Source organism: Grampus griseus, assembly GCF_964374135.1.
Source record: "Grampus griseus genome assembly, chromosome: 15".
Taxonomy (NCBI): Eukaryota; Metazoa; Chordata; class Mammalia; order Artiodactyla; family Delphinidae; genus Grampus; species Grampus griseus.
Genome location: NC_139009.1, coordinates 87,590,274 through 87,614,294, shown reverse-complemented (window position 1 = coordinate 87,614,294; position 24,021 = coordinate 87,590,274). Strand labels below are relative to the sequence as shown.

Sequence of the window (24,021 nt, the reverse complement as noted above, 5' to 3'; positions counted from 1 at the left end):
GTGAGTCCTTCAGGATTCCAGTGGATCTCTTTTCCTGGGGGAAACTTGGAAGAGGAAAGCAGATGGTAGCAACTACAGCCCCACCACCGCATGTGGTTTCAGGGTCACAGCTAATGCTCATCGTTCCCCTTCTCTGCCAGCCATTCTAAGTTCCCTTCACCCAAATCAAGATACAGAACAGATCCATCACCACAAGGTACTCTTCCATTTCCATAATTCTTCAGTTCACAGAAAACACTGAATCTGAGATATTGGAAAGCAAATAATTTGAGTAGTTCTAGGATGAGTAATGAAGTACATCTGGACTGACGTGGAGGGGAGCTGTAGACTCATGTAGCTGTTAAATTCCATGCCAGAGAGATGCCCTAAAGAAGGAGACTTGGGGCCAAGACAGGTCAATTAGCTCACTGAAGATCAAACAGGAGCAGAACCAGGAGTGGAGGGCTGCGTCTCCTAGCCTTGGTTCAGGAGGTGGTAAAGGCTAGAAGGCACAAGCCCTAATGCGTTTTCAACGAATGTTGAAACTTGCTTTTACTTCAGACATCATTGTTTAAAAGTCTCTAATTTTTTCCGTAAATTAGGAGATAGAGTAAACTAAAGTGAATTTTAAAGTTTTTTTTAGCCATCTTTCTAAATAACTGTGATCTCAGAATTATTTTGTAGATACTGGGTGTAAAAGGAATAGAAGAGTGAATCAAATGTGCGTGAAGCAGACGCACACGTAGATGTTTTTAGTTTATACTGTGTTTTAAAATCTCTAGTTCTTTCTGAAAAATGAAATGTGGGAAATACTTGCCAAACGTAGCATCATTTAATAGAAATTTTACTCTAAAAAGTAAAGTATACGCAAACAAAGTTGTTGTAAAATGAAAGCCTATGTAGGTCAGATTTTTCCCGAAGGCTAAATTTCAACTTACTGTTGATTAGCAGAAAATAGAGGCTGCAGCGTCCATTGTATCTCTTCAAGCTCTGAGATCACAAACAAAGGTGGTGGGACTGATTGCCTTGCATGGATTCAACCCAGATTGTTCCCTGCACTTAAGTCATAGCTTATATTTTATGCCCTTGGCCATCTAGGCCAGGGACATTTTAACCTATATAGAGTATATGGTTTGCAATACTTTCTTGACCTTGATGTCTTTAAATTTCATGTTAATTTTTATTGGTTTCCATCGGCAATCTTTCCCACTCACACCCAGGCATATACATTTATGGCCTTTGAAGTTCAGCTTTGGGTGGTATTTGAAGAACAAAATTTGCTTTTTCAATCTATAATTTTTATTACCTTGTAAAGCATTGTTTGAATCACGATGCTTTTTAATGGAATGATCAGAAATATAGAGAGCAACTAAATTAAAGAATTTTAAAATGACTTTTCCAAACCTGCACACCTCCCGTAGACTTTCTACTCCTTATTCTCGGTACAAAGTACTCTTGGGAAGTGGTATCGCCTGAAAGTCCCAGTATGAACAGAGGTCAGCTTTCCATAGACTTCGCCACTCCTAGTTCAGCCATATTCATACGCGACCACAATTCAGTGCTTTCAGAGCAGCGCTAAAATTCTGTTAAATTAGGTCCTTGAAAAGCCCAATCGAGCAAATACGATCTCTAGCTCAATATACTTTAAAGCATGACTCTCCTTTCTTCATCCCTAACTTAGAATCCATGCTTAAAACTAGTTGAATATGACAAGACTCAAAGTCAGAATGGTTCCCCAAGTAGCTAGATACGCTTTGTCACAATTTTCTCAGTTGGAGAGCTCTGTTCATAGTTCTATATCTTTGCATTTTTAAGGTGTGTTCTACTGTGTAGTCTCTTATGTATCCTGTAATTTCAGCCTAATGACAGGTAACTGTGAACCTCATTTGGGAAACTGAGGCCCCAGAGATTCAGAGGCTCGGCCTGATCGCACAGCTGTTGAGACCCTCAGTCTAAGGCAGAGCTGCTATCGAAGCCACATGTGTCCTACTCTGTGGTCTCCCTCCTGTCTGCTGACCCCAAGTTATGCTGTGGTCCCTACCCGGGTTTCCAAATTAGGGTGTCATCAAAATTTAGAGATTTAAGAGACCTTAAAGATGATCTGAATCAGAAGCCTTAAAAGGACAAAACAGAGCCTGAGAGATGTCAGTGATTCTCCCAGCTACATCCATTTCAGGCCAGAAGCCAGGAGTTTGGTTCCTGTGCTGTGGCTCACTTCAGCTGCATTCACAGCACTATTAGGGGGTATTTCCAATTACTCCTTTCATTAGAACCCACTACTCTATCATTAGGCCTTTAGTCCTAACTAGTTTTTAACTACTTCTAGATTAAAAATTACTAAACCAACAGAGTATTTTGGCTTCAAAATACATAATGCAGTACTTCTTTTAAATAGGCAACCATAGTTTTCCAACTAAAAATCAACATAAAATTTCCATACACTCCTTGACTTTAGGGAATAGGAGTAACGTGAGATGACTGTTTTCACTATTTTGGAGTTTTTCTTTAGATGATTGTATTAAAAAGGTAGAAATAGTCATTTTTCATCACCCTGTAGCTCCCTGGATTTCTCTCACAATATCTGTCTTAGGAGAATGCTGATGGTCAAATTAAACTCTCTTAATACAATGGTCAAAATGAAGACGGCAGATACAGCCTCCAGTATCATATTCTAAATTCTCTTTTCTAGCTCTTAATAATTTCCCCTATAGTATAGATTTGTGATAAAGCAAATATACATGCTGTCCAGAAATGTGTCCATACGGCAGACCAAACTGATGTTATCTCAGTTGGTTAACAGTTTCCCACCAAAACTATTTTTTCTTTTCTTCATTCATTCTTTCGGTGACTCGAGGCCCCTACTCCCTGTGTATGCATCTGTAGGCACAAATGCTTATGACTAAGGTGTAAGGGGCAAAGGTTCTTCTGAGAGTTTATATAATTATACTTTTGTAGACTCCTGAGGGAGTTAGATAAGAGATATGAAGTATATACTTGGAGCACAGAAAGAACCAGTTCATCGCCTAACGGTTGGCTGCATATCCTAAATCAACAATTATCAGTTACTGCCTTTTTAAAAGGCAGATCTTCTTGATATTAACGGTATAGATATAATGTCTGTTGATTTCTTTGATTTAAAGAGAGACCTGGGTACAGTGATAGAACTTCTTTTCCAAGCAAAATAATTCACATTTTTTGGAGCTATGATATCGTATATTGCCCCAAGATTTACGGGAGGTGCAGCATTTCCATTTAGCTTTTTCGTAAGTTCCGGTAATGAGATGGTTTACTTCAGTTCCGGTGCATTACTGTCTTGCAGCACCATTTATATTCCTTATAAGAGAGGGCCCCAAAAAGCCAAGCCTAGACAATGATATCCTGAATTGCACCAGCACAATTTAATACAGTACCATTACATTGAAAACATTTACACAGACAGTTGCAAATCTACTTATCTTAAGCACAATTTATATAATACTTTGACAGACAAAAATATATGTTTAGAACTATTATATGTATCTGTCTGTTCAGTAGCAAACTTACAATAAATTATACATTATACCAGCGTAAACTTTCTTAAAGACTAAAAAGAAAAAGTCACATTTATGTTTAAAATACAGGTGCTACTTCATTATCTCCAAATAAAACAAGCTAACAGCCATTACATTAGATTCACTTATTTCAAGCTTACAGTCATTTGATAGTCACATCAAATTCACTACTTATAAGAGTAGCAGTGAAGTTGGATGTTAACATGGAGTGTTTGAAAGTTTGTTCCTAACACTTCAGTCCGGCTACAAGCTGGATATTTTGAAAAGCATGTGTGAAAAGAAACACTAAAATGACACAAGAAACATGTCACACTTATTGTAAAAGTATGAAAATAAAATATGTGTTTTAGGGGCTTCCCAGGTGGCACAGTGGTTGAGAGTCCGCCTGCCGCTGCAGGGGACGCGGGTTCGTGCCCCGGTCCGGGAATATCCCACATGCCGCAGAGCGGCTGGGCCCGTGAGCTGTGGCCGCTGACCCTGTGTGTCCGGAGCCTGTGCTCCGCAGTGGGAGAGGCCACAGCAGTGAGAGGCCTGTGTACCGCAAAAAAAAAAAAAAAAAAAAAAAAAAATGTGTTTTCTTCTAACGCTTTATCCACAGGTATTGCCTCCAAAGGTTAATACACCCAGTGTCTGAGATGTTGCTGTTTTAGTTTCATTGAGAACGGGTTTTTGAAAATTAGGCCCACTGAGGAAAGACAAAAGACTCCAAAGCCGTGCGCATTACCCATGATGTCGAGACGGAGCAAATGATGAGCATAAAGCGTCGTCTACCATGTTTCACAATTTTGTTCCTTCCTTAGAAACTGGGGGATTTGTGTGTAAATGATCCTAAATAAAGACCCTACGACTGTTGTTTCATTCCTTTTGACCCTCAACTTTTTTTTGTCCTTTTAAAAGAATCATCTTGCTAATATTTAGCCATTTACTGGTGTATTTTACCCTAACCTAGTTTTTTTTTTTGTATATCTAGTTTGAGAGTAGGAAAGAAAGAGTAAGTTAAATAAACACAGAACATTATTTATTAGCTTAAATTATTTAAGTTTTCTAGTGTTTAATATCTTGGACAAGGTAAATGCTTTTCCCCCTTTATCTTTCTACTATTACAAAATGAATGGAATGGAAGAAATTTTCACTATTAGTATTAATTCTTTTTCAGTGGATTTAAATAGGGTCATTTGGACAACTGTTGCCCAACAAAATTGTAAACTATAATATCGGTAGAGACCATAGTTCCCTGTGTCACTCTACTGTAACATGGGTGATGTGCTTCTATGGAAGCATGTGCCTAAAGGGGTTGAAACAAAAATTTATGACGATGGAGCGGGTGAAAATAATTATTCAGGTAGCGTGCTGGAAAGAGGCACATCTGAAGTATCACACTTGCCAGGAGCTGCAGTCCCCATCAATTAACTACCTTCACCTGTCAAAAATTTCCACCTTTGTAGTTTTTAAAAAGTGTGTTTCCTGCCCCCGTTTCTTCTCTCAACCCATGTCCGAGAAACTTGGGACTCCCACACTTACTGGTTCCAAAGCTGTGCTCCTTTCCAAGCACTCCATTCTGAGCAAAGAGATGGGTACGAAAAAATTCCCTTTTCATTTAGCTTGCAGACGATGTTTTACAAAGATTCTGAATGCAATGTCACATTTACCATCAAGCTTGGATAAAGCATTAAAAATATGGGACTGACAACATATAAAATTATTCCACATTTTAAAAATTACCCTGTAAATTTAATTCATGTTTAATAACAAAGGAGAGATTACTGGATGCTTTGGGACAATTGCAATAAAAAAGGGAATTCTAGCTTCCCAAACACAACTTTTATACTTAATGTCGCACACTGAATTTTCACTTTGTCTATGAATCCCAAAAAAAGAAATATTTTTTGGAAAAAGTGCTTTAGTTTGAATAATTCAGGCTGCCTTTCTTTAACTGGATCAAATGCTTAGATAATTTTTCCGCTGATCAGCTCACTCTGCTCTTGTAGACGCAGCTCCAGTTATTTCTATAATGTGACTGATAGGAAATCATTTAAAATTCGAAAATGGATACAAACCATTACATATAAATATACACATATTTTTTTAACTCCAGAAAAGGAGTAAAATAACATTTAATGACCAACCTCATGAAAGTTACGTAGACGCCAAATGTTACAATTAAGTCCTTCTTCCCTTTAGGACCTAATTTTGCTTTCTCCTTTCTTCCGCATTTTAAGATTCACGATATACGATTTGTAGCGGTGATCTGTCCAGTACCTAAGACTGGTTTTTGCAAAAAAGGGCCACAGAGTAGCTCTCTTGACACTAAACCATCCTCATTAACTAACGTTCAAAATCGAGTGGTTTCGTTTTTCTAATCTTGCTACTATCAGGAGGTGTGGTTTGCCTCTCACTAAGCAATTTAAGGTGTGTAGCTATCTCACCTTACAAACGGCTCAATTTCACTTCCAATACTGATACATAGCAACTCAACAGGTTACTTCTTTTCTCATGAAGCAAAATTTTCTAAACTTCAGATGAAGGTAAAAGTTCACTGTTGTTCCTGTCACTTTCTACTTAGTGGCCTTCTTGATTTATTGCTGTAAGGTTGCCTAATAATCACGCCTTTCTCTCTGTAGGTACTTTCCCCAATGCATATGGTAGTTGTATGGTAGTTTTAGACACACCCGAAGGAACCAGGATCCTCTATCGGGACGGAATCTACTTTCCTATCATCTTGCATGTCAAGAAATGCCACTACACAATATTTTTTTGTGTGTCTGCTTTGCCTGCACTCAGAATAATACATACCACTACTAAAAGAAAAACAAACTGCATATTCAGCGAATGTTATAATTAAGACCATGAAAGAAGGAATTACTCATCACATTAGGGAATCATCTGATTAATTCGCTGCTCCATTCACTGGAGTGATGGGGATTTATTCTCACAACTTCAGTGTGAGAGTTAAACTAGACTCACAGGGCATTCACAGACAAGGTCGCGATCAAGGCTCCCCCGTCTCCTTGGCTTTCTCACATCTACTTCCTTTTTCCATAAGAAAGGTGAACACTCTTTGGCTCTCCATTCTTTGAGTGGGGTTTTATTCATGTTTGAATACTTAACAAAACTACTGAGAGTCGAAATCAAATGAGGATGAGATGTGTCCACGAGGGAGAGAGAGATGCTGCTTCAGGGTTGCTTCCTTCTGGCTTGTCTTGGATGTGCAATTACACTATTATATGGAGTTTTGTCCTCCTGAACGATATCTTTAAAATATATTTTATATGCCGCAAACCACCCTTCCGGGACTAGCCTGCTATAGAGCTCCGTCTAGGAAGGCAGTGAGGGTGTGTTTATTGTAAATTATCTTCAGTCCCAGAGCCCTCTGGGCTGGAATCCATGTTGAGGAGGGCCTCCTGATTGGTGAAAGTCGAGCTGACGGTTAGGCTCTGCCGCGGCTTCACAGGTGCAAGTTCATCTAGCTTAATATTTTCGTTTCTGACCAGAATTGTCCTATCCATGTTTTCTTCGCTGTGCCTTGCAACGACAGCATCAAATACATCTAATTTTGGTGGCAGGGTTCCACTTTCAAATAGGTATTTGGCTAAATAAGAGACGCAAATGTTGGATAAGAATGAGGTCACCATGGCAAGGGTCTTAAACGGGAATCTCTGATTATATATGCCACTTTTATCAATGTAATAACCAGGGTAAAAGATCAAGGGCTGCAGGTTCAGGTACGGCTCCCCGCCGGTTACTCTCAGGAAAAGGCCAGAGATGTAACCTGCCACGGCCCCATACGTGTTGGTCCCCTTGATGAATAGCACGCAGAGCAGCTGCGGGAAGATGATGATGTACACGAGGTCGGAGCTGAGGTACCAGAGCCCGTACACCGTCTTCGTCAGCAAGGCCATGGTCATTGCGGAAGCTCCGAACACGAACACCGTGATGCGCATGACCCAGACGAGCTCCTTGTCGGAAGCCTGCAAGAAATCGACATCGAGTCAGTTTTTCTCAGGACGTGCTGGCTCCTCTAGGAGGAGAATGAGATGCCTTCCTGTGTTTTAAAGCTGCTCTAAAGAATCCGCCTGGTTCAGAAGGGTCAGTCTATGGGTGAAACCAGCCGAAACCACAGCATGTGAAGCGAGCAGTCTAGGCAGCCTCCCCGGGCGACCTCGCGAGAGGCTTCGCAGGAAGCAGAGCCCACTGGCTGAATGTCAGAGGGAGACGTGAGATGCGCGCTGGGTCCTCGGAGGGGAAGGATAACGCAAGGGAGGATTTCTTTACTTTCCACGTTAAGGAATAGTTTTTCATGTGGCAGTGAGAGGTTGTGGCCTATCTGTCTTCCTCTCTTCCTGGAGGGTAACTGCCTTAAAAAACAAGTGGGACCATTTTGTTAACTATGACCTAGAAAACCTAGAGAAAGGCAAGCCTGAGTCAAGGAAGAAGGTGGAGGGGGGCTCTGGGCCCCTCCGTGAGCACGATCGTGCTGCTCTGCGCCCTGGCATTCAATAAGGAAAATCAAACTGAGACGCTGTTTTCTGACAAAGGAGGACTTGGGGTTCAAGTGAAGAGCAGACAGGTGTGAGACCAGCACCCATGAAATAATTACGCATTATCTTCTGCTCTGCCAGGGTTCCTGAATTTCTTATCGTATTTAGTTAAACTCAGAGTTTTTCTAAGTTATTTTAGGTTTCATTGCTCGTTCATTAGAAAGAGAAGACGTTTAAATTATTGCAATATGACTGTACCTCTTGGGAAATAGTTATATTGATTAGTGCCCTTCAGTATTAGCGTGAATGACAACATGCATTAAAAACCTCACATACAGCATAAATAAAGCGCTGAATCAAAGTAGGGTCAGATTTTCATGCAGACTATTAATAAGTATAGAGAAACACCTACATAGTAACTGCAAGGATGAGAACAAGAGCGATCGCGTTATGTTGAAAAAACTGTTCTTACTACCGCAAAAAAAAAAAAAAAAAGATAAAAGCAAAAACTGTTCTTACATTTTGTCTGAAGGAAAGCTGGTAGATGTTGCGAGCAAACATCGAACTTGCTGACAAGATGGAAGAATCTGCTGATGACATGACAGCAGCAGAAACGGCTCCAAGACCAAAGTAAGAAATGTACACAGGGCAGAGATACTTCAGGACGATCGGCAAGATCATGTCTGACTGTTGGTTGTCCTTGGGGTCGAGAGGCCCGTATCCGGTCTGGCTCCAGTCTGTGGATAGAAACAACAAACACAACAACCAAAGAGCCATCCATTCATCCCTCCATCCATCCATCCACCTGGGGTCATCCTATTTGCTAGGTAGCTTTCAAAATAAAATCAGAACCTATAAACTAGTCTAATCAGTGGGAAATCTAATTAGTCTAACAGGGCATGTTAGTTTAATTAGGTGGGAAGTCCATGTACTGGTCCAGTGAAATTGCCTCATATATTCCAGCTTCTAATGGGTTACAGTTAGTCTTATGCACAAGATCTGAACAGAATATGGTGGTGTGAAATATATATATATATAAAATTAAATACATATTTAATATATATTTCTCATCTTCAGTGTTACAATGGTGTCTGAAATATAAGACAATTGGTTGACATATTACAAAGGTAGATATATGAACAGATGAGAAACCACTGACTGTGTGGGGGTAAGAGGGAAAGTGGGGGAGGGAGGGCAGCTGAGGGGTAACTGGTGACTTGGATGAAGCCTGAGTGAGTCAGTTAGTGAAGCTGCAGGAGATTTACCTGTTGACGCGCCAATGGCTCCAATGAGTATGGCTGGCAGAGCCATCACCATGCACCCAAAGGCTGCCAGGAAGGACAGCACTTGAGCGTAGGTGGCTGAGGATGAAGACAGGACCCTCTGGAAGTAGGCTTGCCACGGGATTCCACCCAGCATCTGCGTGGGAACCACGGGGACTCACAATGAATTGGAGGCAAATAGCATCTATTAGGTATTTTTAAAATGAGAATTTTTTTTAACAATCACATTCAGAATGGTCACATGTATGGCTCTGAAGGGGAGAAAATGGTCCTACATGCCTCTTGTCTGCACTGCTGTCACTAAGTCATCGTCATAGGTTCAATCGTGCAGAATTTCTCAAGTTCTTTTCTCTCATAATTATTTATGCACAATATTTTGTTTTGCTTAATTTACCTACTTTAAGCTGCGTTATACACAACTACCCAGAAACCTTCAATTTGTTCTTATCTGGAAGTTTTAACGGCCACAAAATTATCTCAAAAGATTAAGATTCTGAAACCATGAAGTTTCATTTGATTCAAAACACCCAGTGAATATTTCTGGATTCCAATCACGTGCCAGGCAATGTAATGGCTGTCAGAGCCCAGAGATGAGTGAAAAATTCCTGCTCTTGAGACCACTGTCCACTGGGAGGGTCGATGCGTTACGGTGTTTTCTAGACGGGGGTGTGCAGAGGCTCAAGACAATATAGAGCATCAAGAAGATACTAGAATTTCTCTTTATATTCATTTCTACCTCATACCTAAATATTGTTGTTTTATTAAATGATTTCCACAATGTGCTAGTACAGTACATATAAGCAGTTTATAATTCCTATCCCTACCTTGGGGGTGTGCTTAACATTCTTATTGAGGATATACAATAAAAAAGTTTGGAGACATTGAACTTGCATGTAATTTGTTGATGCTATAAAGAGGTACATATGGGAACAGTAATGAGAAACAATCATCTGGGGGTAACAGAGGGGAAAGGTGGGAGGAAGACAGAGACATGGTAACCATGGTAACCATACAGAAAGAGCATTTGAGTCCCCTTAAGTATCAAGAGGGTGTCACTAGGTGGAGATGGACAGGGAGGAGAGTTCTTGGGAAAGAACCCAATATGAAAAAGAAAAAGAAAAAAACAGAGAGGCAACCATTAGACCACCGTGTGTTTGGTATGGGTAGAGTCAGGGTGTGTGTGGGTGGTGAGAGAGGAGGCTGGAGCATCCTCTCACTGGCGTAGAGTCAGTGTTCAGTAAATATTTATCATGTGAGTGAGTGAATTGAGGAGGGAACTTCCCACATCACAATGTACTGAAGTTGCTTCTTTGATTGTCTGTCTCTCTCACTGGCTCCGAGTTCTGGGATATCTGTCTTGTTTATTATTGTCACATCTGTGCCAATCACATACTGGCTTCAGAACAATTTCCTTCTTATAAAAGCCATACAAGCTCAAATGCAGAACAAACAAACAAAACAAAACAAAGGCAAAAGGAGAAATTCTAAAATTCATCATCCCGTGCCTCAAATCTATATGCTTCCAAAACTTTTCCTTTTGTTTTGCAACCTGTAAATCAGTATATCATTGACTTCTTCCATGCTGATGAATATTTCGTCAGTAATTTCAATGACTATGTGAACTGATATATCATCATTTACATACCTGTGTCTATGGACATTTAGGTCATCCAGGTTTGTAAGTCAGGTAAAATCTGGCCTCCACTGACAAACAGGAGCTCTGATGGAAAGGTAGAAATGGGCTTGGAGGGGTGGGATGTGGGTGGGCTGCCAGCAGGGAGACCAGTGAGGGGCTGTCACAATAGGGCCAGGTGATCCAGGAGCTTGATCTAGTGCTAATATAGGGACGGGGGAAGTTTAGGGTGGGACGGGCAGTTGCCTCTAGATTACCATGAGCAGGACTTGACAAGTCATTTCCATGGCAACTGGAAGATCAGAGACCGTCGGTGAAACGTTTCAAGGCTCGCATCTACAGTTTATTTATTCAGTCAGTCATTCCGCATCTATTATTTCATTGCAATTTATCTTACAATTTGAAGGATGAACATGACTTAGTCATACAATTTTTTTGAGTTGGGAGAAATTGTAGCAATCATTGGATATAATGCCTTATCTTGAAGATGAGTGAATCCGAGGACTAAAGTGTGGTGTAGGAGAAAGGACTTGGGGGTCTTGGTTCTCTGTTTCAATCTGTCACTCAGACAGTGGTGTGACTGATAATCAAAAATTGCCTAGTTTTTCTAAGTCTCATCATCTCTCCCATATAACCATAAAATACACCAGCCATGAAGGTAAAATTACACATACATATAATATTTAATCGCCTTCTCCATTCAATTCATAATTGTAAACCATGCCCGAAAAATTTCAGCCAAATGCATTTCTTAACAATCGTTGGGGAAAAAGCCCTCCTCCCCCGCCACTGGAAACATTAGTTTACATGTTTTCCTGTCTTCTTACCAGTAAGTTCTTCATGGGGGCAGACACACCTACTTTCAGTGTTAAAATTTAACAAAGTTGCCACAGACACAAAATGGAATCACAAAATATTGTGAATCTTCTAAAAAGGGAACAAACATAAACCATTTCCCCTTAATTTGATAACAATTAATCTATTGCTTACTTTGAAATCAAATACATTGTTTTTTTAAAAAAATACATAACCCCTCTAGCAAAATCACAAAATCACAGAATCTCTGAGGGAGAGGTTCTCGGGTACTCCCTCCCCCTCAGTCTGTGATCCGCCTTGATTTCTTCCATGCCCACCCCTCAAGGCCACCACCTTCACCCACAGGTTCTGCACATTCCCAGCTGCCTGACCTCCCAGCCTTCTTTCTGGGCATCTGTCCTGAGTGACACCTCCCTTCCCTACGTATCTCATGCACTTAAGGCCTTATGACACCACGAATTTAATTAGAGACTGAATGAGTTACTTATTTCAGAAGAAGTTGGATTTTAATGCCTTAATCCAAGATACAAAATAGAATTTTTAGATGGTGTGGCTCTCAGATTGGGGGAGGTATCCGGCAGTAGGGCGTGGTGTTCAGCACAAGTGTGGACACACCACACATAACCCCAGGGAAGTGATCGCTTTGACGCTTGTCAGTGCCCCCATCCTTCTTCCAGCAGGAAGCAGTCAACCCAGAAATGGACAGGAGTGTGCATTTTAGTGTTACATAGAAACACTAAAGTCTTGGAAGTGCGTTTGACTTTAGGACAAGTGAGAGTGCATTCCTCGGGTAAGAGCATCACTTACCAACAACAGAAAGCTATCGAGCCACGTGTAGACTTCAAACGGCTCAATGGTCCCCAGCCAGGGCTTCTGGTACTTGGTGTGCACGGCTGTGAACCCGATGTCAGCAACCGCAGAATGTGACAGCGCGAAGGGGACGCTGACCCACTGCAACCAGAGCGCGGGAGAGCGTTAGGCCGTGGGACTGTCTGCGACGTGCAAGATTCAGTTTATTAGTTTTTTCTCGTAGAGGACACAGCTCAGTGTTCCTCGTGTTCAGGGAAGAACCTGGGAGCACGTTCTCTGTGGGACACCGTGCAACACTTAGGAGAGTTAGAGTAGCACATAACTTCTGTGCTAACGATGCCATTTCACATTAGCCACAGAGCAGCCACCAGAGACCTTTGGGAAGAAAGCGCTGAATCTGAGAACTTGACATATGTTTATACATAAACATTTTGTGTTTTCTTAGAATTGGAAGAAGATATCCATTCCTTAAAGTGACCGAGAAGATTTGATTGAAAAGAATTTCTATGTCCCATGAGCAGTTTCATGGATTAACCAAAACTAATATAAGGAAGGGTTAAGAGACAAATACAGATTAGTGTCAAGATTTAAATTTTAACTCTGAGGGAAGTTATTCAAGGAAGATCCCCCATGTGTTTCCATCAAGTGGAGGCATGAAGGAGGGGAAGCCCTAGACCCTACTAAGACTTAACTGAGGGCAATTTTCTGTCAAAATCTCACAACGTGACTAGAGGTTTTTCATCCAATTGATCCACAGAGAAATGAAAAATTGCCAATAGTATACGACTTACTGTGTATTACTCATGATGGGAAAATAGCATTTCTGTTAATTTTTGCTGAGTTAGTATAAAATACCACATTATCTTTCACAAAAGGAGAAAGGAAGGAAAGAAGGAAGAAAAGAAGGGAGAGAGAAGGAAAGGAAGGAGGGAAGGAAGGAAGAAGGAAAGTCTGTGAACGGCCCCACTTACCAGTCCCACGAAAATGCAGAAGAGCTGAACGACATCTGTGTAGGCCACGGAGTAGAGCCCGCCCACCAGGGTGTACAGCGTGGCGATGAGGGCGGAGACGATGACGGACACGCGCACATCGGCGCTAATGATCACGCTGATAGTGGCTCCTGGAAGGATTGGATGAGAACAGCCCAGGTGAAGTCTCACATTCAAATTCTTCCATCTCAGTAAACTGAATATGCACGTGCCTATCTGCATTTATATACATACACATATATATACATACATATGTTTAAAAACCTTCCTTCTTTCTGAAATTAGTGCTTTGCTCACTTATTTGTGTGGGGACACCTGAAATTCACGATTTGATTACAGATCCATGACATACACTACACTAAATACTGCTATAAGATCTTACAGTAATGCCACCAACTACCTGAAACTCTGACTTTGTTGAACATATGCAGTATATTTACTCACATCCATGAGAAAAATAAGCCTTTATGGTAAGCATAACACCCATCTCCACATTTTACAGTCAGCATTCATTTGCTCTTTTGAGTTAACTCTGACCTCAGCCAGCTTTTACTAGATGACACATGGTAAAAGGTACCAGGGTTTGAAACAAACTTGTAGGAGAAAATAATAAAATTGGTAACTTGTTCCTTCCAACTTTTTCAACTTCGGGAAAGACGACTTATTTTATTTGTTTGCCAGAGAATTCCAGTTTTGCCCCGAGGACGCCAGTGCATTGAAGAGTCGTAGATTTTAGCATCATGTTTTAAAGTAATTTTCATCGTCAAAATTGTAACCCTGCCTTAGAAGTCAGTCTATGCTTTTCTGACTTTCTGACTCTGTTTACTGTGTTTGTTGGTGTCTGTATTTCCAATAGAACGTTATGGTGTGGGCAGCTGGACCGCTGCAGTTCTTGGACGGCCAGTTCAGAATTCACTTGCTGCCCTGCACACCCTTTCCCTGTTCTTTTCAAAAGTGGTATAGTTCAGACTTCGTATTATTAAACGCAGCAAAGATATTCCTGCCACGTTAACATACATGCAACAAATCTGTGATTTCTTTGAATCATTACTTGCAACCTTGCATTCTACTATCGCTTCTCAATGGCGCGCTAATAGCAGAGGCAGCCCACCCGAGATGAAAAATCCATTATCTAAAGAGCAGTATGTTTTGATCTAAGATAACAATGCAAAATATTTTTCAAGAAATTTTTTCTTAGTGCTTTGGCTTTGGTATCAAAATTGAATTACTTTCTTGCATAAAAACCGGTTGAGGAGAGGGCATGCCTAGTAAGGAATTGGGGAGGAGGACAAGGGAAAGCGGCCAGTTATTTACAAGTGACTTTGGGTAACTGACTGAATTACTGTTGTATGGATATTTAACAAGTTATTGTTTTTTCTCCTGAGATGATTTACTACATGTTGAAACATCAGTCGCAATTCTTTGTCATTCATCTTTGGTCTAGTTCTCTACTTTAAGAACAACATTTTAGAGTCATACCCCATGAATTATGAAAAGTCCAATCATTACCTGAACTCTTTTGAATACTGTTTAATTTCCCACCCTTTTGTGAAACTTCTATTAATCCTACACATCCAAAAGGTAGGGAGGCTGTATGTTATAGAAGAAAGATCACTAGACGGGGAGCCGAAAGATTTAGGGTCCTAGTAAATGCCGCCATTTGGCTGTAACTCAGTGGTTTTAAAGACGTCACCTACTTTCGTCCCACTATTAAGGTTGGGATGAATTTTTTCTCTAAATATTTTCTAAATCACCCCATCATTTGTCGTGAGTAAAATCAAAGTTATACTTCCAGATCTGTTGTGAAATATTAATTAACTCATGCAGCCGTAAAACTAAATATACTGCAAATAAAGTTATAAAAATTATCTGAATTGAGCCGTGAAAAGTGTAAATATACGTTTCTTTAAGCAGCTGTAAGGGTGTTGTCTGTTGATACCAAGAAGATAGTTTAAGATACTCCTAAGCTTTGGTGGTGAACTATGCTCATTCATACATATTCACAGTAAGGTGGTGGAAGATCTTGTCCCAAGTTATTTCTAATAAACACTAACTTTGAGTTACGTCCAACTATTATTTTCGAAGAAAATAGAGGTGTTAATTTAAAATTCACACACATTCTCTTTACCAGAGCACATATTTCAAGAATAGCAGTAATATTTCATAAATGTTGTTTGACATGTGTGTGTGGAGACAGACATTAATATATTTTACATATGTGTTGACAGCAGACACAGATGTAGACACACGTATTTACAAAAATAACTAATTGCAGCAAGGTTGAGTTTAGCTATTAAATTTCCAGAATACTTTAGAAATAATAGATTATTCATTCTGTTCTCCCTTCAGGGCTCTGTTATATAAGTTGATCTTTATTCCGTGAGAGTGAACATTTTGTATTCTGTTAGATATTCAGCCCCCTCCATCTTTGATATCTCAGCAGGAGTTTGTTCTTAAAGCCAACGTTTTCTGGTGTTGAAACCAGTGACAAATAAACTACGATTGCTTCCTAGCTAATGAGAGCAAGGTGGGAAGGGAGCTGTGCTTTTATGTAAAATTTCATCAGGATGTGGCAGTGGTGGCTGTGGAGTATGATTACTTAGTGCCAGCAAAGTGCAACATTTTCACTGAGTTATTACAGCTTTTTTTAAACTATCAAGTTCTCTTCTTTTCTATCTACACCAAGTCATTCCTTCATTTTACAGTTGGAGACCAGGAAAATAAGGTACGATTATACAAGAGTCTAGAGAGACAGGAATGAAAAGTGGTGTAAACTAATATCTGATATTACAGAGACCAGATCTCATGATAATACTGAGACCAGAAGACTAGCTTGTAGTCTAATATGCAACAGAGAAGGAAATTCATCATATCTGACTTTTGTTTTGTCCACTTAAAGTTTGACTGTAGACATAAGCCCATTGTTTCCATTTGTAGGAGGAGATGGAGAATCACAGCGTGTTCTGGGTATCACACATACACACGGCTCACTGAGGAAGGACAAGGAACGTCCAGCTCTGCTGGTCTTCAGGAAGGAACTCAACACTCAGTAGGATGGTGTACATTTCTCCTTGATGAACAGGGAGGGTACTGAACCTGAAGATCTCCCACTGAAAGCTCTCATTTTCTAGGTCGTATCAGTGGGCTGAGAATCCGAGGACCAAAGACAGGCTGTCCTCAGCACTGATGGATCTCGATAGTAAGTTAGACCCCAAGGAGTCTAAGTCCATTTCCCAAATCCCTGAATATGTCTACAACCCAACAGTCTAAGATGTAAGGGGGTTACACTGAGAAAGGAAGGACTGTTGTTTTCCTTTTTCTCTTTTGAAGAACATGTAGCTATAGGTGATGCATTCATTCATTCATTTGTGATAGGACTGTAAGTGTTAACAAGACACAGGTCCTGCCTTCAGGAAATGGATAGTTCCTTTTGTGAGGTTGGAAACTGGGAAGTAGATAAATAGGCACGTAATCATACGAAGTGGTAAATTCAATGGAAACAGAATTCCTGGTGCCTCCGGAAGCCCATAGGAAAGGCATCCAGCAGGTTCAAGATGACTGCCCTGAGGAAGTGACATGTCTAGCAGATCTGAAGAAACTACCTGGTTGGCTAGAAAGGAAAGAGGGGCGTGAGTCCTAAGCAGAGGGCAGTGTGCTTGCAAAGTGTCAGAACTGCCATTCTGGAGGAAGGGAGAAGGAAAAGCCCAAGTTGTAAGAAGCCTTCCTAGCCTGGTTCAAAGGCCTGGTTTTAAGCAGGAAAGGGACATGATCAGATTCGGTCTTATGGGAGAAGAGCAGGGGGGTGGTGGCATTAATCCAGGTGCTGGAGGTTGGGGGTGGCCTGACCTGTGGCTGAAGAAAGTAAAGCTGTGTATCTGATGCTCATTCAACCAGAGATGCGCACAGAACGACGTTCTTTGGTCCTTACCTAAGGCAGAGAAAATGGCCGCAGCCCAGAACATTTCCCCCATCAGCGCGGGAATGAACAGGAGCCCTCCCATGCGCTTTCCGTAGATCTGCTGAAAGGGGTCTAACATGGTCACATATCCCTTGGAACGCATGGGCTTGGCAAAGAACAGACCACCTAAAGGAAATTAAAGCAAGCGTTAATGAGAAAATGAAAAATCCCTAATACAATAGTCTTTGCCAACCTTTTACTATGTATAATTTCTGAAGGGAAATGAATTTTTTAGAACACTCATACATGTTGAGGAACCTGTCTGCAAAATCCAGTGAGTACAGGACCAAGAAATATTTAGCAACAAAGTGGAAATTTCTTAATACGATTGTCGTGTGCATCCAGGGCCACACGTGGCATGGAAGAGGCTGTGGATTGAAACACACGGACCAGCAGTGCACTCGTCAAATGTCTTCATGTATTTGTGTCACCCAGCAGGGCATTCAGATATTTGATTAAGCACAGGATCCAACAAAAGTATTCTAAGTGCAAAAGGAATTGAGGAACCCTCTGTTATATAATATTCTTGACCTTTTATTAGTTTGATTTACAAAATGAAATGCAGGTACAATTTAAGTAGATTCATTTTTAACGATATGTCCACACTATTTTGGAAAGAAAAAGCATCATTACGTTAAGAAATTCACTGTTTTGATAGCAAAACAATCAAGGGAATTTTTTTAAACATATTCCATCATCAAGAGATCCAATCACCTAAACGTTAGTGTTACCACTTTCTGATAACAGCTACTTAGGGATTTCTGGTAGCATTTCCCACAACAGTTGTTCACATCGTTTGACTTATTTCGCTTGTTATTTATACTCCTGATCTATATGCTTTACTGACTGAGTCGCTCAGGTGTAAACTTCTGCTTACCTAAGATCAGACTAAGGGAGTATCCAACTGGTGCCTGAGCCCACGCTAGACCGTAATCTGGAACGTACACGGCTTCGGCTGTCCCATTGATGTAACCTCCTCCGACCCAGGTGGCTGAAACAGAGTGAGAAGTGAGGGGAAGACGTGTCATACCTGTCATCCCTGAGACCCGCTCAGCCCCGCATGGCGGCCCTGGACATCGAGTGGCTGGTGACACAGCCACCGGAGACATGGCTTGTCTGAAGTGTTGGAAGAATGCAAAGGGCACATTGGATTTCAAAGACTTAGCATGGAAAAATAAATGTAAGGTTTCTCATTTTTGTTTTTGTAATGGTTACAGGGCAAAAGAAAAACATTTTCCATGTACTGCGTTCAGCAATTCTATTATTTACATTAATTCACCTATTTTTTAATGTTTTTTTGAAGTGATATGTAGAAGATTTCAGATTATATTTGTGGCTTACATCATATTTCCATTGAACAGTGTTGCCCCAGATATTTTCTAAATCCATTGTCATCAACATTTTAAAATGATATTATTATATCATAAAGTCTGAGACCATATACAATATATAACACTATATGACTACTCCTCAATAATACTATGACTTTCCCCCCAGCCTCCATTAACATGGGGTCAAGTGTCTTCATTTCAAGGGCCTTTTGTTTTAATTGTATTGATCTTTCTCTTGATCGTGACTGTTGTCTTCGAGGAGTGGGAGGGGTGTGTGTGTGTGCGTGTGCATGCGTGGTTGTGTGTGCGTGTGCTTTTCACCAGTAGAGTCACTCTGTAAGCATGCTGGGTGCATAGGATTCTGGCAAATCTATTCTGAATTATAACGAAGTTGTCCTCACTCCCTTACGCTGTTAAGGGAGTGGGGAGGGAGGTGGGTGCCAGGTGCCCTAACGTGAGCTTAAATTACCTTTTCCTTCTCTGTCATCCCAAGAACCCGACCTACACTTAGGGCTAGATCAGCCTTCAGGAGAATTTACAACCTTGGCTGCAAGCCCATCTGCAGTTCTTTGTTCTGCTCCGGGTCTTTCAGTGAGACGCTTGATAGTTCATAAAGAATGATAAGAAATATGTCTTCTTCAGATGTTATTTAATAACATTTCTGTAGCGTCGTAGGTGAAGAGGGCCATGGAACCAAAGAAAAGACGTTTTGATTAAACAAGTTTGGGCCAAGAATGCTCTGTAAACGCTGTCATTTTCTCTGAGAAGACACTAGACTAGTTGATTCTTGCTGAAAAGCCAAAGTTACTGGAACACTCAGATCTTTGCAGTTTGTATCCTTTTAAACGTATAGTCAAAACATTTAAAATAATCCCTACGTAGGATTTGTGTCAAATTATGAGGAACAGAGGCTGGCATGAAGCTTATCAAATATGAGACTGAACTCTGCGCTGTACCATGCAGTGGGGAATAAAATTTGACTCTGAGAAGTCCCCTGAAATTTCGCGGTTAGAATGTAAGTAAAATAAATAACATGTACATGAGACTGCCAAAGACAAGTGTTTCTATTGTGTTTCTCGCCAAAATTTATCTGGCGTTTAATCCAAATCCAAAGCAAAGAAGAGAGAACGTTCAAGGGTTAATCTTATTTTTAAAAGTCAACGTGAAAAGACCTTCCTGCCAAGGAAATTTAAGTACATTTAAGTGGGGAGTTTATATACAAAATCCTCAAGTGGACAAATGCAACCACCCCATCTCCACCAGTAGCTTTTCCATGGTGTTGATATATAACAAATGCTATGATGTGCTTTTCTCATCCTAAGCCCTGCTGAAATTTTAAAGACTCCCCCTACCCCTCACTGGACGAGTAACCAGGGCCTGGAGCAGCGGATTCTCACAGGCACAGCCCCTGAGACCTCACCTTCCGCCTGGCACCTGGGACCCTTGACTCCGCACCAGCAATGTTTTGCTGCATTAAGTAAATATCTGATGGTCTTACAAGCACAACACTTACTAGTGATCATTTTTCATTGTGTAGGTCTCCTCTCCATTTCCAGAAAGAAAACTGGTGCCTGAATGATTGCAAATATTATAATATAGAAGTGCAGACTCGGTCACTTATGACTAGAGCCCCTCCATTCTTATCCATCTGGTCCTTTGCATGTTTGTATATTTCACGTCAGATTCATGAGTGAGAACAAGAATTCTTTTAAATTATATGCATTTTTATTTTCAATCTTTATTCTTTGTCGAATAATACAATCAATGAATCTGACAAGGTTTAGATAATATGGTTCAGATTTTAATTGAATTATGATATTGATCAGGGCTCTTTTCAGTTCTGAGAGAGAAAAAAAAAGTCTTTAAAAGCTGAGCTCGAGCATGACACTTTATAAGAAATATCATAATTCAAATTTTTTCTATACATTTTAATAGCCTATTAGATTAAAAATCACTCTAAATGATAAAAGATAAATTCTGAAATATTATCTTTACGGACATAATAAATGTACTATTAAATTAGAGTAATAGAACATGATCATAATTTACAATGAACAAAATACTTTGGTATACAACAGCTCATTTATTCTTTTCAACAGTTTGAGTGAAATCAGAAACTTCTGTCCTCCTATTTTGCTTTTCTTCTTATTTTCTTAGAGGAGAAATCTGAACGACATGTAATTACAGTGCTTTACTGCGGTTCATACGGTATCATATATGGATCTTTAGAGGAAAGAAGAAATGTTTGTGCTCTGATGAAAACTGAAAATGAAGGTATGAAGGTGTGTATTCATCAGCAGCTGGATACGAAGAGAAAAAACAAGAAAATCTACATGGACGTGTCAGTAAACATCTGCAGGGGGTAGGGAAGTGGGTGATTTTTATTCTTCATGTTTCTGTATTTTTCTAACTTTGTATGTTGTGCATCACAGAAAATACTTTGCAAAACATTTCTTTTCTGCATATGTGTGTATGTAGAAAAATTAGAAACAGAGGGTACAAGAGAGCTGTTTTTACCCTGGGTACCTTGACAAAGAAGTGGGGAGAGACCTGTGGAGGGCTGGGTGTGGTCACTGCAGGGGCCCCGGCATGGCTGCCAGACCTGGGTGTAGCCCTGGCTCTGGCCCTTACTAAGCACGGGAGGCTGGGTCCTGACGTAACCAGAGCCCTTCCGTAGTGACGTCATGAAGATTGAACGGAACCATGTACATGGTGAAGAGTTAAACAAACAAGATGTGAATATCTGAAAGGTAGAATCGATCGTCCATCAGTTATTCTACAACATTATAGGTTTCAGGTGGCCAAACAGGGATGCAGTCTTCCCAGACTGGCTTGGAGAACTCTGTGATAAACAGGGTGAATCAATTTTAACCAGCACTTCAGGAATGAAATTTGACGTCATCTCGATATGATTTGCAGTGGGGTACTTTTCCACTGAGCACTCCACTCACATTAATCCACTGAGAGTTCCTGTTAGTGTGGATTATGTCGCTAACATTTAAGAACTTACTGAGTCTAAAATGAAATGTGTGCTGTTAGTGAATACACATCAGGTGATAGGACAGATATAATTTTAAATTGTTGTTTTTCCATATTATTTTCAACAACCGAGAAGAACACAAAAGAAAAACAAGCCACCACTTAATCAGAACCACCTCTGGGCAAAGGAGGAAAGACTGCTCCTAGCACAGAGAGGCTTGAATGGGCAAGAGCTGCAGCTGTAACTGAGGGATTCCTACTAGGACACACCCTGGCTTTTTTCGTTTCATATCAATGTTCCTGGGAATGTTTTTCTCAGAGCCGTGGATTCAACATGTGATCGTCTTCCTGTGAGTAAATTATTTCATTACATGGGAGAATAAGGTTTCAAAACAGGACATCCATCAATTTGGAATTGGGCTGCCCCCATGTTGATTTATTCAGTTTTAACTAGTTAGTTAAAATCACTAGTTAGTGTTCATTGGCTAGTTAGTATTCATTAAGACAAGTCAAAGTCACAGTTTTATGCCTGTCTCCATGAACAGGAGGGGATGCTGCTTGTATCACATTAATGAACAGAGACACAACTTGTAAGGCTAAGGCACTTCTGCACATGCCTCCACCCCTTTGTTTTTACTGCCTCCACCCGCTCAACAGCCCAGATAGCCCAGATTTGTTTCACTGATATTCTGTCCAGTAATTGATTATAAAATCATTAGTTCCAGCGCTACTGAGTGAAAACCGTTTTAATTTTGTTCTAAATAAATGTAAAAAATTATTTTTTAAATATATAAGTAGTGAACACGGAGAATTCCCCAAGGACAAAGAACAAGATTTGCTCTGTGTCTGGAGCAGCTAGGGTGGATGGCTGCAGGGGTAGGCGCGTGGGCACCCACCTGTCATGGTGAATCCGCCCACCAGCAGCCCGATGTCGCGGCCGCCCACAATGATGGCCTCGCTGCGCTCCCCCGAGCTGCCACTGTTCTTGGTTCTCCACGCGGCCCATATTCCAACCAGCAATATGAGGAGGTAGAACACCACGATGGCTATCAGCCCTTCCACCTGGAAAGTGCTGGCTCCTGACATCCTGCGCCACTTAAAGAAGAAGTACATTGAAATCGCACGTTCACCTGTGGTTGCCAACAGGTGTCCTTTCCATCACTCTCTTTCTATTCAACAGCTGAACCTTGTTTTGGGTTTTCAAGAAACAGAAAAAATTGGAGATGCTGTTTAAGGAATAATCATTTTGTGTTAAATAAATCCGTGCAATGTAAAATTCACCTTGTCTTGTGTTTTAACTCAGTAACAGTCGAGAAATCACTTAACGAACAGTGTGTCCGTATTTGCTTTTTGGAACTATGTACTTATTCAATCTAGAATTGCTCAGTAGTGTAAGTGTATCATAAAAGATTACTCTGAGAATTGACCCATATTCGTTCATTCATTATCCTACCCCTCCTTTCAAACAACTTCAGGGAGTTGTTCCAGAAGTAATGTGACATGCAAATATCTGGGGGAAAAAATAACAAATTTAGGGACATCCATTTCAGATCCACACGGCCTCCAATTTTCAACAAGTGAACTGCCCGAGGTTTAAGTTGCTGCAGCCACTGAAGGGTTGCGTTGTTTAAAGGGTCTCCCTCCCGGTCAACTGTCCCCACCCACTGTCCTCCGTTCCTCCGATCCGTCCTCCACCCCCTTAATGGCACATACAAGAAAACGATTTAAAATACAGAAATGCCTAAAACATAATGGAGCGCCAGAGGCACTAAAAACAAGACGCTTGGAAGAGACATGCCAAGTTCTAACGCCTTTACTTTCTGGAATTCTCTTGTTCTCTCTTATCTTCCCCGCGTGACCGCGTCTGTTCATGCTCCCCAATTTACACAAACAAGTTTCTGGGGGAAAACTCAGATATCTGCGCACGCAAGTGAGTGACAGACCTAGGGCGAAAGAACCAGCCCCCCTGGGGTTCTGGGGAGGCGAAGGGAGCCCCGGCGGTGGGTGGGGAGGTGGGGTGGGTTTTGCCTTTGCAGCCAGAGCCGGGAGGGACGGCTGCCCCTCCCGCGCCCTCGGTGTCCCTCCTGCGCCCCGCTGCCCCTCCCGCGCCCCTGGTGTCTCTCCCGCGCCCCAGTGTCCCTCCTGCGCCCCCGGTGTCCCCGCGTCTCCGGCGCCCCTACTACGCCCCGACTTCACAGCCGCTCGCGCTCGCAC

At 41.1% G+C, this 24,021-nt stretch overlaps 1 protein-coding gene across 1 annotated transcript; it reads right to left on the bottom strand.

The window, feature by feature from the left end:
• Window positions 1-6,868: 6,868 nt before the first annotated feature.
• Window positions 6,869-22,872, bottom strand: SLC5A7 (solute carrier family 5 member 7; the record flags this gene model as incomplete). The annotated part of the gene is made up of 8 exons (XM_082672675.1): window positions 22,704-22,872; window positions 18,375-18,488; window positions 17,468-17,623; window positions 13,522-13,670; window positions 12,548-12,691; window positions 9,274-9,427; window positions 8,528-8,745; window positions 6,869-7,498 (listed from the first exon to the last, which is right to left on the bottom strand). The coding sequence occupies exons 1-8, from the start codon at window positions 22,708-22,710 to the stop codon at window positions 6,869-6,871; spliced, it is 1,572 nt and encodes a 523-aa protein (XP_082528801.1). The 5' UTR covers window positions 22,711-22,872.
• Between the last annotated feature and the right edge of the window lie 1,149 nt (window positions 22,873-24,021).